Source organism: Balaenoptera physalus, assembly GCF_965194825.1.
Source record: "Balaenoptera physalus genome assembly, chromosome: 7".
NCBI lineage: Eukaryota > Metazoa > Chordata > Mammalia > Artiodactyla > Balaenopteridae > Balaenoptera > Balaenoptera physalus.
Window position 1 is genome coordinate 75,168,045 of NC_138886.1, and position 12,871 is coordinate 75,180,915.

The following is a 12,871-nucleotide window of genomic DNA, read 5'->3' on the forward strand; positions in this document are numbered from 1 at the left end:
CTCAGAACACAGTGATGGTTCACTGTGAAAACTTCTGGCTCCCTTTAAAAAGCTCATAAGTATTTTAAAAGGTAGATCATGGCAAGGTTTTTAGTAATAATGAAATAAATTGGCAAAAATAGAAATAATGAATGTTAGTAAATTCTAGTCAGATTTTAAGATATGGGTTGAAAACATTTACAAAATTTACTTTGTCACATCTGTATTTGAAATGTTGAGAAAGAAATTATTCTTAATGTAATTTGCATATATATTTGCTTTTTTTTCCTTCTTCTTAGGAATTAGATACACTTCAGCAACAGCTAGATTCACTGAACATGAAAAAAGAGAGCTTGGAATCTGTAAGTAAAAATCAAGTAAAAGTTTTCATATTACTCAGCTACAAAAGAAAATTCAGTTAAATATATTAATGGAACTCATTCAGGTACATATTTATTTAGTAGTTTACTAATAGGAATGTAATAATTTTTTTTCCTGTTCAGGACCGCAAATATCTTGGTTTAGTAAGAAAACAGATTCAGTTATTGAGTACCTACCCTCTACAAAAATCATTCTGCCTTGCTGAGGCACACAAAATCTAATGGTAATTTAAAACTACCAATGGCATTTTTCACAGAACTAGAACAAAAAATTTCACAATGTATGGAAACACAAAAGACCCCGAATAGCCAAAGCAATCTTGAGAAAGAAAAACAGAGCTGGAGGAATCAGGCTCCCTGACTTCAGACTATACTACAAAGCTACAGTAATCAAGACAGTATGGTACTGGCACAAAAACAGAAATATAGATCAGTGGAACAGGATAGAAAGCCCAGAGATAAATCCACGCACATATGGTCACCTTATCTTTGATAAAGGAGGCAAGAATATACAATGGAGAAAAGACATCCTCTTCAATAAGTGGTGCTGGGAAAACTGGACAGCTACATGTAAAAGAATGAAATTAGAACACTTCCTAACACCATACACAAAGATAAACTCAAAATGGATTAAAGACCTAAATGTAAGGCCAGACACCATAAAACTCTTAGAGGAAAACATAGGCAGAACACTCTATGACATAAATCACAGCAAGATCCTTTTTGACCCACCTCCTAGAGGAATGGAAATAAAAACAAAAATAAACAAATGGGACCTAATGAAACTTAAAAGCTTTTGCACAGCAAAGGAAACCATAAACAAGACAAAAAGACAACCCTCAGAATGGGAGAAAATATTTGCAAACGAAGCAACTGACAAAGGATTAATCTCCAAACTATACAAGCAGCTCATGCAGCTCAATATCAAAAAAACAAACAACCCAATCCAAAAATGGGCAGAGGACCTAAATAGACATTTCTCCAAAGAAGATATACAGATTGCCGACAAACACATGAAAGGATGCTCAACATCACTAATCATTAGAGAAATGCAAATCAAAACTGCAGTGAGGTATTACCTCACACCGGTCAGAATGACCATCATCAAAAAACCTACAAACAGTAAATGCTGGAGAGGGTGTGGAGAAAAGGACACCCTCTTGCACTGTTGGTGGGAATGTAAATTGATACAGCCACTATGGAGAACAGTATGGAGGTTCCTTAAAAAACTAAAAATAGAACTACCATATGACCCAGCAATCCCACTACTGGGCATATACCCTGAGAAAACCATAATTCAAAAAGAGACATGTACCACAATGTTCATTGTAGCACTATTTATAATAGCCAGGTCATGGAAGCAACCTAAGTGTCCATTGACAGACGAATGGATAAAGAAGATGTGGCACATATATACAATGGAATATTACTCAGCCATAAAAAGGAACGATCCTGAGTTATTTGTAGTGAGGTAGATGGACCTAGAGTCTGTCATACAGAGTGAAGTAAGTCAGAAAGAGAAAAACAAATACCGTATGCTAACACATATATATGGAATCTAAAAAAAAAAATGGTTCTGATGCACCTAGGGGCAGGACAGGAATAAAGACGCAGACTAGAGAATGGACTTGAGGACACAAGGAGGGGGAAAAGTTGGGATGAAGTGAGAGAGTAGCACTGGCATATATACACCAGCCAATGTAAAACAGGTAGCTAGTGGAAAGCAGCCACATAGCACAGGGAGATCAGCTCGGTGCTTTGTGACCACCTAGACGGGTGGGATAGGGAGAGTGGGAAGGAGACGCAAGAGGGAAGGGATATGGGGATATATATATACATATAACTGATTCACTTTGCTATATAGCAGAAACTAACACAACATTGTAAAGCAATTATACTCCAATAAAGATGTTAAAAAAAAACATACAAACAAGAGACTAAAAACAAATGAAGAGGGAGAAGTCAGTTCATTACTTTAAAGATGTAAAAGCTTGCGTTTGTTTTATTATTTGCTTATTTAAAGCGTTTTTAAATTCACAAAACATGTTTTTTATTAAAAAATTGAATAAGATGAAAGTAAAAATGCCTATTTCTTTTCCCTCTTTCCAGACAGAGCTGCTCTCACATTTATTGAGTGATTACTATGTGCTTTTTTTGAGCTCTTTACATATGTCACCAGCATTGTCATTTTATCTTCACAGCAATCCTATAATCCTACCTTCATTTTACTGTTGAGAAAAACCTTAAGTGGGATGTACACTGGATATGCTGTCTGCAGCTTTTTTTTTTTTAACCTAACATTCTCTCTTGAATGTCTATTCATGTCAGCTCTTAAGATATCTTTCTCATTATTTGAAATTACTGTATTGTATTACATTGTATGACTATATATAGCACAGCCTTGTAGATGACTAGGTTGTTTATATTGATAGTTTTTTGAGATTATAAAACAATGCTGTAGTGAAAACACACATTTTATGCAAAGTTACTACGAGTGTATCTTAAGATAAATTTCTTGCATTGGGTCAGAAGGTACAAACTTCTAAAACGTTGTAACATTGACAAATTGCCTTCCAAAAAAGTTCCATTTTCTACTCCTAATCTCAATGTATGAGAGTGCGTATTTCCCCCTGTACTCATTAACAGCTGCATTATCCATGCACCTTTTCTATTTTTACTTGTTTAATAGTTTAAAATTAGTATCTTGTTTTAATTTTCATTTATTTATACAAAAAGTTGAGTATCTCTTTATATATTTGTTGGCCAATGTATTCTTTTTCTGCAAACTACCTTCCCACTGTCTGTACTTCAAATCTTGCCTGCCTTTCTTGATTTCCTATGTATTCAGGTAGCTATAATGATGAGAGGATTAGTAACAATTGTAAATTGACATGATTGCTTTCACCTAGCTTGCAAAAGAAATAAACCATGAGTATTTTGTAATCATTCTTTTGGAAATTTGCTATTGAAAAAACTAGTTTGCTTAAAAATATTAAGACGATTTTCTATATCCAGTTGTCTACATGTGGGTACACAGAATTTTTATTTTCTTTGATCTCTGTGGTAATAAAATTATGCTTCAAGGAATAAGGACTGCATTTATATAATATTAATACAGCCAGCTTTCAGAATTCCTCACTATCTTTTTAGGGTGTGTAGGAGAGAGTTAGGTCTTATTTCATTGGCAGATTTAGTTTCCACAGGAAGAGGTGTAGGGTATAACCTTGGAGTTAGTGTTTCTATTGATGCCACTCTACTTTGGCATTAGTACATGTATGCCTAAAATTACATGAATTTAAAGAAATTTACAGTATTCTCAAATGAAGAAAATGTAGATCCTAATTCTGTTTAACTTTAGCTGGATTCCTTTGTGGGTCTTTTTGGTGCGGGGGGAGATTTGTTCTTCAAGATAACATCATGTCAAGTATCAGTCAAGTAGTGTTTATTGCATATCTGCTGTATGCTCCCTACTGTGCTAAGTATTGCTAATTCAGTTCATAGGAGTGTGAAAAAAATCAAGTGAAAGGTCAACATGAGCTTGAGTCTTCAGGGGTGGTTTTATCAAGATGCAATAATGAACATGTCTATAGGTGGTTAAGCAAAAGGGAAGGGGAAGGTACTATGAAAAGGGATACATCAAAATGTCTGCATTTTTTCTATGGGTATTTTATTATCATGCCTTTTCACCTGAAGCTAATACATTACTTAAGCTGTGTATATAACCCTTTGCCTATGGACTTTCAAACATTTCCTTTTGTTCACTTTTTCCTTTTTTTAAGATTCCTTCTCTTTTGCTTTCAAAAAGGAGGAGGTCTCCCCTCTTAAAAATCTTGTTCATACTGTGGGCCTGGTTTCAGATATCATTACCTTTTTTTTTTTTCATGATTAACTTTTATTTTTGTTAACTTAGAAAAATTATTTAGATATCAGATCATCAGTTTTCTCATCTGTAAAACAGAGATGATAGTACTATCTTACAGAGTTGCTTTGAGTGTTAGAGATAGTGTATAAAAAATATGAAGTATAGTGCCTGGCACAGAATATGTGCTCAATAAATAACAGCTTCAAATGTCATTTTCATCATCATAATCACCACTACCACCAACATCCCTCGCTCTTTTGGTTATCATTTAAAATGATCACATCCCTTATTTTCTCTTTGTGAACAGTAGAACAGTGGTGAATACATGATAATTTTACTACTCATGTCTATTAGTTTCCTAGTGCTGCTGTAATAAAGTATCACAAACTGGGTGATATAAAACAACAGAAATTTTCTTGTAGTTCTGGAGGCTAAAAGTCTAAAATCAAAGCATCAGCAGAGACTTGCTTCTTCTGGGACACTAGGTAGAATCCTTCCTTGCCTCTTCCTAGCTTCTGGTGCTGGCTGTCAATCCTTGGCATTTGTTCCTTGACTTGTAGCTACAACACTCCATTCTTTGCCTATATCATCAAATGGCATTCTCCTCAGGTGTCTCTGTTTTTATCTCTTCTCTTCTAATAAAGAGCAGTTAATACTGGATTAAGGTCCACTTTAATGACCTCAGGATAATCTTAACTTGATTAAATCTGCACAGACTCCATTTCAAATCAGGTCATGTTCACAGGTGCTGGAGATTAGGACTTCAGCATACATTTTGGGGGGACATAATTCAACCCATAACATTGTAGGAGAGCATATATATGATCTATTCAGGGGAAAATATCTTCCCTCTAGAGATCAGTTCCTTGGACTTTGGATTGGGTTTTGTGGTTAAAGTTATACATACATCGTTACATTTTCTTTATTATCTTCCCGTTGGTAAAGATGTCTTTATCTTTGTTTAGGTCTTATATTTAGAAAATAAAATAAACTAAAGCTACCACCTTCTTGTGAATCTTAGACTGAAAATTGCTTATGAAAGTATATAGGGATTTATTTTTATTCTTCCATGTTTAGAAACGTGCTTTGTAGCATTATTGAGTACTCTAGGTTCTTGATATCTCTATTTAAAGATGCTGGTAGTTTAAATTTGTCCTTAGTCTTATAAACTGAAAGCTATTTGAATAGTTTTTGATAAAATACTAAAATTATTTTAATTCTCTTCAGGAAATAGCACACTCCCAGGTAAAACAGGAGGCTGTATTGTTGCATGAAAAACTTTATGAGTTGGAGTCCCATCGAGATCAAATGATTGCAGAAGACAAAAGCATGGGATCCCCAATGGAAGAGAGAGAGAGATTACTTAAGCAGGTAGGAAAAACAAACATACTTATTTTAATATGTCAGGATTTGGTAAATATATCAGTATGTTTTATTTAAGGCATATGAATTGAACAGAAAGCTAATAAGCTTATTTTCTTAAAAAACAGTGAAAAGTGAACTCCATCTAAATTAATATGAACTGCTTGACCAAGAAGATCTAGGTAAAAGTCATTTCTCAAATAAACTTTTTTTTTTTTTTACTTAAATCCTTATTTTATATGGTCTTCATGCATATTTTGGTCATTTTTTCATGTTTTGGATCCTTATAAAAAAAACTTGAAACTCTTCTTATTGGTCAGTAAATAATTAATCTTATTGAAGACGTATTCCATTATTTGTTTTGGGCCTCATATTTAGAAAATGAAGTGCCCCAAGGCTGATGACTTTGTGTGGTTATTTCTATCAGTGCCACCATGAAGTGAATGGAATTAAAATGTCCTGTGAAATCACAGTATGTCACCATGTTATGTCACATGTGTTCAGTAGCTTTCTTACTATCCCAAGGCTGCCTTTAATTTAGCCTATTGTTTATCCTGAGACACCCTAAATATACAGCCCTTAGGAGCCTATATATTTGGGAGCACCTCTAGTCAGGAACCTACAAATGGGACTCCTTTGTGGTCTTAGATTGAATCCAGTGGGTTTGCAGGAACCTTAGGGATCAACTCAGGAGCTATTTAAGTGTTAGAATCATTCTAGAAAGGTATCAAAATCTAGAATCTCTGAAGTTCCTTGGAAAGAGATCATTGAAGGCAGGGGATGAAGAGTGATCTTGGGATAGAATTTCTGGATAGAATACAGAATGACTAGTTAAATTTGAATTTCAGATAAGCAGTGAATAATCTTTTAGAATAAATATATACGTAAAGATAATAAGTGTATTCCAAATACATACCACAAAAGTTATTCATTGTTTTTCTGAAATTCAAATGTAATGGGGATTGCTAAATCTGGCAGCCCTACCGTGTGCGTGGGTTGGGGGTGGGGAGCAGGGGGAGCAGGGGTGGGGAGACAGGCTCAAAAATCCTAGATATTTATGTAAATTGATTCAGGCCTGAAGTTGTGTTAACTTCTTGGTGCCATGTGGCTAGGTATGGATATTTATCAGTCACCACTCTTCCTTTGAAGAGGAAAGAAAAATCTGTGAATAGTTCCCTAATGATGTTCCTTTTAACTTCAAAGGTTGAATTTCAAGAAATAAGTTCAAAACGACTAGATTTGATATTTTAGTACACACCCTAGAAGGAAAATCTCTTTAAGATAGCCTAACAATGAGTAATTGTTTAAATTCTGTTTTCTCTTTATGCCTTTATAGGTTAAAGAAGATAATCAGGAAATAGCCAGCATGGAGCGACAGTAAGTACTTCTACACTAGGACATTTTACATTCATTTCTCATCTTTTAAATTGCATTCTAAATGTGTAAGAGGTGCATATTATTACAGTCATTTTTTCTGTGATTCACATTGACAATATTGATGCAGCTTTCAGTTTGATTTATAGCTTTAAATAATTCTTTGAATGTTTAGTTAAGAGCCATTACATAGTATAATTGCTTTTTAAAAACAGCTTTATTGTGATATAATACATACCATACAATTCACATATTTAAAGTGTACAATTCAGAGTTTTTTAGTATATTCACAGAGTTGTGCAACCACCACCTCAGTCAATTTCAGAACAGTTCAGTCACCCCAATAGAAACCCATATCCCTTAACCATCACACCTCTCATCCCCCATTCCCAGCCCTAAGCAACCACTGTACCTTATGTCTCTGTAGATTGGCCTGTTCTGGACATTTTATATAAATGAAAGCATACAATATATGGTCCTATGTGGCTGGATTCTTACACTTAGCATAATGTTTTCAGGGTTCATCTGTGTTGTAGCATGTATCAGTATTTCATTTCTTTTTATTGCCAAATAATATCCCATTGTGTGGCTATACCATATTAATTTATCCGTTCATTAATTGATGGACATTTGGATTGTTTTTATTTTTTGGCTGTGATGGATCATGCCGGTATGAACAATCGTGTACATGTTTTTGTGTGGACATACATTTTCGCTTCTCTTGGGTATTTACCTAGGAGTGGAATTTACCTAGGAGTGCTGGTTCTTACGGTAACTCTATATTTAACTTTTTGAGGAGGTGCCAGACTATTTTCCAATGCAGCTGCACCATTTTACATTTTCACCAGCAGTGTATAAGTGTTCCAGTTTCTCCATAACCTCATCAACACTTGTTATTATCTGTCATTTTTGATTACTGTGTAGCCGTCATAGTAGGTGTGAAGTGGTATCATTGATTTGCATTTTCCTGATGATTAATGAATGATGTTGAACTTTTTTTCCTGTACTTATTGGTCATATATATATATTCTTTGGAGAAATGTCTATTCACATTCTTTGCCCTTTTTTTTGTTTTGTTTTATTTAGTTAGTTATTTTTTATAGATCATTATTGGAGTATAATTGCTTCACAGTACTGTGTTAGTTTCTGTTGTACAAAAAAGTGAATCAGCCATATGCATACATATATCCCCACATCCCCTCCCTCTTGAGCATCCCTCCCACCTTCCTTATCCCACCCCTCTAGGTCATCGCAAAGCACCAGACTGATCTCCCTGTGCTTTTGCCCATTTTAAAATTGGGTTATTTATTGTTTTATTATTGAGTTGTAAGAGCTCTTTATATATTCTAAATAAAGTCTCTTATCAGATAAATGATTTGCAAAATTTTTCTTCCATTATTTGGGTTTTCTTTTCACTTTCTTTATGGTGTCCTTTGAAGCACAGAAGTTTTAATTTTTTTTTTTAAGACTTTATTTTTTTAATAAATTTATTTATTTTATTTATTTATTTTTGGCTGCATTGAGTCTTCATTGCTGCGCACAGGCTTTCTCTAGTTGCAGCGAGCGGGGGCTACTCTTTGTTGTGGTGCCCAGGCTCCTCATTGCAGTGGCTTCTCTTGTTGCGGAGCACGGACTCTAGGCGTGCAGGCTTCAGTAGTTGTGGTGCACAGGCTTATTTGTTCTGCGGCATGTGGGATCTTCCCATACCAGGGGTCGAACCTGTATCCTCTGCATTGGCAGGCGGATTCTTAACCACTGTGCCACCAGGTCCCAGTAGTTTTAAATTTTGATTATATCTGGTTTATTTATTTTTTTCTTTTGTCGTTTGTGCTTTTGGTGTCATATGTAAGAAACCAATGCCTAGTTCAATTTCATGAAGATTTATGCTTATGTTTTTTTATTTAAGTGTTTTATAGTTTAGTTCTTATGTTTAGATCTATGACCCACTTTTAGTTAACTTTTGTGTATGGTATGAGGTAGGAGTCCAGTTTTATTCTTTGCTTGTGCATATCCAGTTATCCCAGCACCATTTGTTGAAATATTCTTTCAACAAATATTATTTAATGTTCTTTCTCTGTTTAATTGTTTTGGCACCTTTGTCAAAAATCAATTGTAGGGGCTTCCCTGGTGGCACAGTGGTTGAGAATCTGCCTGCCAATGCAGAGGACACGGGTTTGAGCCCTGGTCTGGGAAGATCCCACGTGCTGCAGAACAGCTGGGCCCATGAGCCACAATTACTGAGCCTGCGCGTCTGGAGCCTGTGCTCCACAACAAGAGAGGCCGTGATAGTGAGAGGCCCGCACACTGCAATGAAGAGTGGCCCCCACTTGCCACAACTAGAGAAAGCCCTCGCACAGAAACGAAGACCCAACACAGCCATAAATAAATAAATAAAAATTTAAAAAAAAATCAATTGTATATAGATACAGGGTCTTATTCCTAGGCTCACAATTCTATTCCATTGTCTGTCCTTAAAAGGATATGTCTGTCCTTATTCCAGTATCATACTGTCTTGATTACTATAGCTTTGTAGTAAGTACAACTGCTTTTGTTAAAATTTTAACCCATATAATCTTCTCTCAATGGTAAATTTTCTCTTATTTTCTAACTTTTCAGACAAACTTGCTAACTTAGTTTAGTTTATATAAACCTACAAAAAGAAGGTTGCTAAAGATTTTTTATTTTCTTAATATCACAAGTAAAGCTCAAAAGAAGGCTGGGGAAGGGTCTACTGTTGAAGTCAGGCAAGCCAACATTCTCAGAACACACTTGTACTCTAAATACGAATCATGAAAAAAGATTTTTCTCTCAAAATTTATAGTATTGTCCTCAGAATAAAGCATACTATTTATTGATATTGTTTCTGCAGATTCGAAAAGATTTAAGATTTCGTAACATCATCACTAAATGTTTTTACTGAATATCTAAATTGTCTGCCATAAATTCATTAAATAATATTTTCAACAGGTTAACAGATATAAAAGAAAAAATAAATCAGCTTAATGAAGAAATTAGACAACTTGACATGGATTTAGAAGAACACCAAGGTAATTTTTAAAATATTTTTATGATGTATAATATAGATACATAGCAGTATTTATACAGTATTAACTTGGGCCTCAGGGACTGTTTACCTGGGGTTTATTATTTAATTCTTTGTGATATCACTAAGTTTAACTATTAAAATACTAAACTATTAAAATATTTAGTAGTAGTAACTAAATATTATAGTAAGTATTGAATCATTTAAGTAATATTTTAAATATTATAGTTAGTATTGAATTTTAATAGTAACTAAATATTTTAATAGTAACTAAATATTATAGTTAGTATTGAATTATTTAAGCCAACTAAAAACTTATATAACTTAAAATGGTTATATAATGGCAAGAGTTTATTTTGTTTTGCAAAGAAATTTTTTTGTTAATTGGGATATAGTTGTTTTACAATGTTGTGTTAGTTTCTACTGTACAGCGAAGTGAAGTAGAGTTCCCTGGGCTATACAGCAAGAAATTTTTTTTTTAATCAAGTAAAATGGTTTAAAGTTGCTCACAGATTTCTAAGTTATACTTCTTCAGTATTGTCAGCTATTAACTGGGGTAAGTGGTAGAGTTACAGGGAAGTGAGGATCAAGTCACAAATATCACAAAAAATGCAGGAAGAATTATTCGCTAGGGGACCCACTAATGTGGTGGCAAGTACTGATTATTCCAGTCCTCTCTCAGCTTTCCCCAGCAGTGGGATTTGAAGAGCCAAGGCAGGGACCAGAGCACTTGCGGTGGAAATGCTGGGGTGGGGATTTGGGAGCTACAGTGTATGTGTGGTTGAGGGAAGAGTTTGGGCATCATAGGTTCCTAACCAACTTGTCTCTAACAAGGGAGGAAAAGCTGGGTTACTATGGCACTTTAATCACAGATTAACTGCAAACCAGTTAATATGCTATTGAATTATCAAGAGATGACAATATATTCTTATGAGTTAGATATTCTGTTGTAAATAATATGCCTATTATGGCTAAAGAAACATTCATAGCAGGGGAAAAGGGTGTTCTTTTCCTAAATTAATTTTTTATTTCAATTTTAATGCAGTGTATTACTTTTATTTATACATTTTATTGATTTATGAATAATAGCATTAGCTACTATTAATTGATTACTTACCTGGACTGGTTACTTTGTGATCTTTGCAGGAACACTTTGAAGGCTTCTGACCTCTTTTATGCTTGTTGAAACTCAGAGAAGTTAACTCAAATTCTCACAGCTAGTAAGGGGTAAAGTCTAGATATAAACCAAGTTCTCTTTGACCCCAAAGTGTTAGTTCTATTGCCCTAACCTAATCTTGGCTTTCTGATATGAAGTGCTGTATTTGTGAAATAAAAATATTCTTGTGAAATGCTTACAGTCTTATTTACATGTGGCTACATGTAAACAAGACATCTAAAATTAGACAAACTTTAAGTCCTGGTTATTAGGTAAGTAAACTTATCTGAGCTTTCATTTTCTCATCTGCAAAATGAATATAGTGGTCCTACCTCACTAAGATTTACGAATAGTAAATGGTACACATGGCAAGGTAGGTTCACAATAAATTGTTACTAAGGTCATGTTGTTTTCTTTATTAAATTATTTTATTGCTTTTAATTTATGTAGATCTAGTATATAGATTTTCTTTGTTAATAAATTATTCTGAGAAATCTGATAATGTTCTTGATTTCAGATGCTTTATGGGATACAGTTTAAATAATATTCCTCCTTCTAAATTTAAATTTCTAGCAGAATTCTATTTATTTTTCCTGTAAAATAACTCATTTGGGGGTAACAATTTATTATTAATTGCTAGTTCTATGATAAATAGAATGCTTTGAATTGTAGCTTCCCTTTTCCTTTTTGTTTTCGTAAATTCTTTTTTTTTTTTCCACTTTTTTTTTTTTTAACTTTGGGTTTATTTTATTTATTTATTTATTTATTTATTTATGGCTGTGTTGGGTCTTCGTTTCTGTGCGAGGGCTTTCTCTAGTTGCGGCAAGCAGGGGCCACTCTTCATCGCGGTGCGCGGGCCTCTCGTTATCGCGGCCTCTCTTGTTGTGGAGCACAGGCTCCAGATGCGCAGGCTCAGTAATTGTGGCTCACGGGGCCAGTTGCTCCGCGGCACGTGGGATCCTCCCAGACCAGGGCTCGAACCCGTGTCCCCTGCATTGGCAGGCAGATTCTCAACCACTGCGCCACCAGGGAAGCCCTGTTTTCGTAAATTCTTTGTCCTTTTTTTTTTTTTTTTCTTTTTTTCTGGCCACAGCACAGCTTGCGGGCTCTCAGTTCCCCAACCAGGGATCGAATCAGTTCCTCCTGCAGTGGAAGTGAGGAGCCCTAACCACTGGACCACCAGGGAATTCCCTGTCCTTTTTGATTAATGTAGAAAGACACAATCTATAATGTAATGTAATAGTAGCAAAAAAGCATATATATATGTACATATAAAAATATATGTGATATATAAATATTATGTATTGTATGTTCACATATATATCAATGCATTAGTTTTTTGTTCTTCTACTACACTTTGATCATCCTGGATTATTGGTTCAGCAGCACAGGGGTTTTTATTAGAAGGTCACTTGTTAGTTCAGGACCTCATTATTTCTTTCCTGAACTATTTCAGTAGTCTACTAACTGGTCCCCCGACGTCCAATCTTGCTCCCTCTCAGATTCATCCACCACAGTGTTGCCAGAGTGACTTATGTGAAATGTGATTCTGTATCATTCTCCACTTAACAGTGGTTCCCCATGACCTACAAGGTAAAGTTTAAGAATCTCTGTATGGCATTCTAGTCCCTCCATAATCTGGCCTGTACATTGTCAGCCTCCTCTCCTACCCCTCAGCATCTCTATCCTTACATTCTAAGAATAATAATAATAAT

At 34.8% G+C, this 12,871-nt stretch overlaps 1 protein-coding gene across 9 annotated transcripts in view; it reads left to right on the forward strand.

Annotated features, from left to right (window-relative positions):
• Positions 1 to 12,871, forward strand: part of IFT74 (intraflagellar transport 74) — an 81,301-nt gene that overhangs the window by 36,057 nt on the left and 32,373 nt on the right. For all 9 annotated transcript variants that reach the window (XR_014266012.1, XR_014266013.1, XM_082470471.1 and 6 more), the window contains 4 exons: positions 279 to 341; positions 5,449 to 5,592; positions 6,920 to 6,960; positions 9,925 to 10,004. Coding sequence is in view for 7 of the 9 variants with exons in the window: in XM_082470471.1 (XP_082326597.1) it covers positions 279 to 341; positions 5,449 to 5,592; positions 6,920 to 6,960; positions 9,925 to 10,004 (328 nt within the window). In the remaining 2 variants the exon portion in view is untranslated. The remainder of the gene's footprint in view (positions 1 to 278; positions 342 to 5,448; positions 5,593 to 6,919; positions 6,961 to 9,924; positions 10,005 to 12,871) is intronic.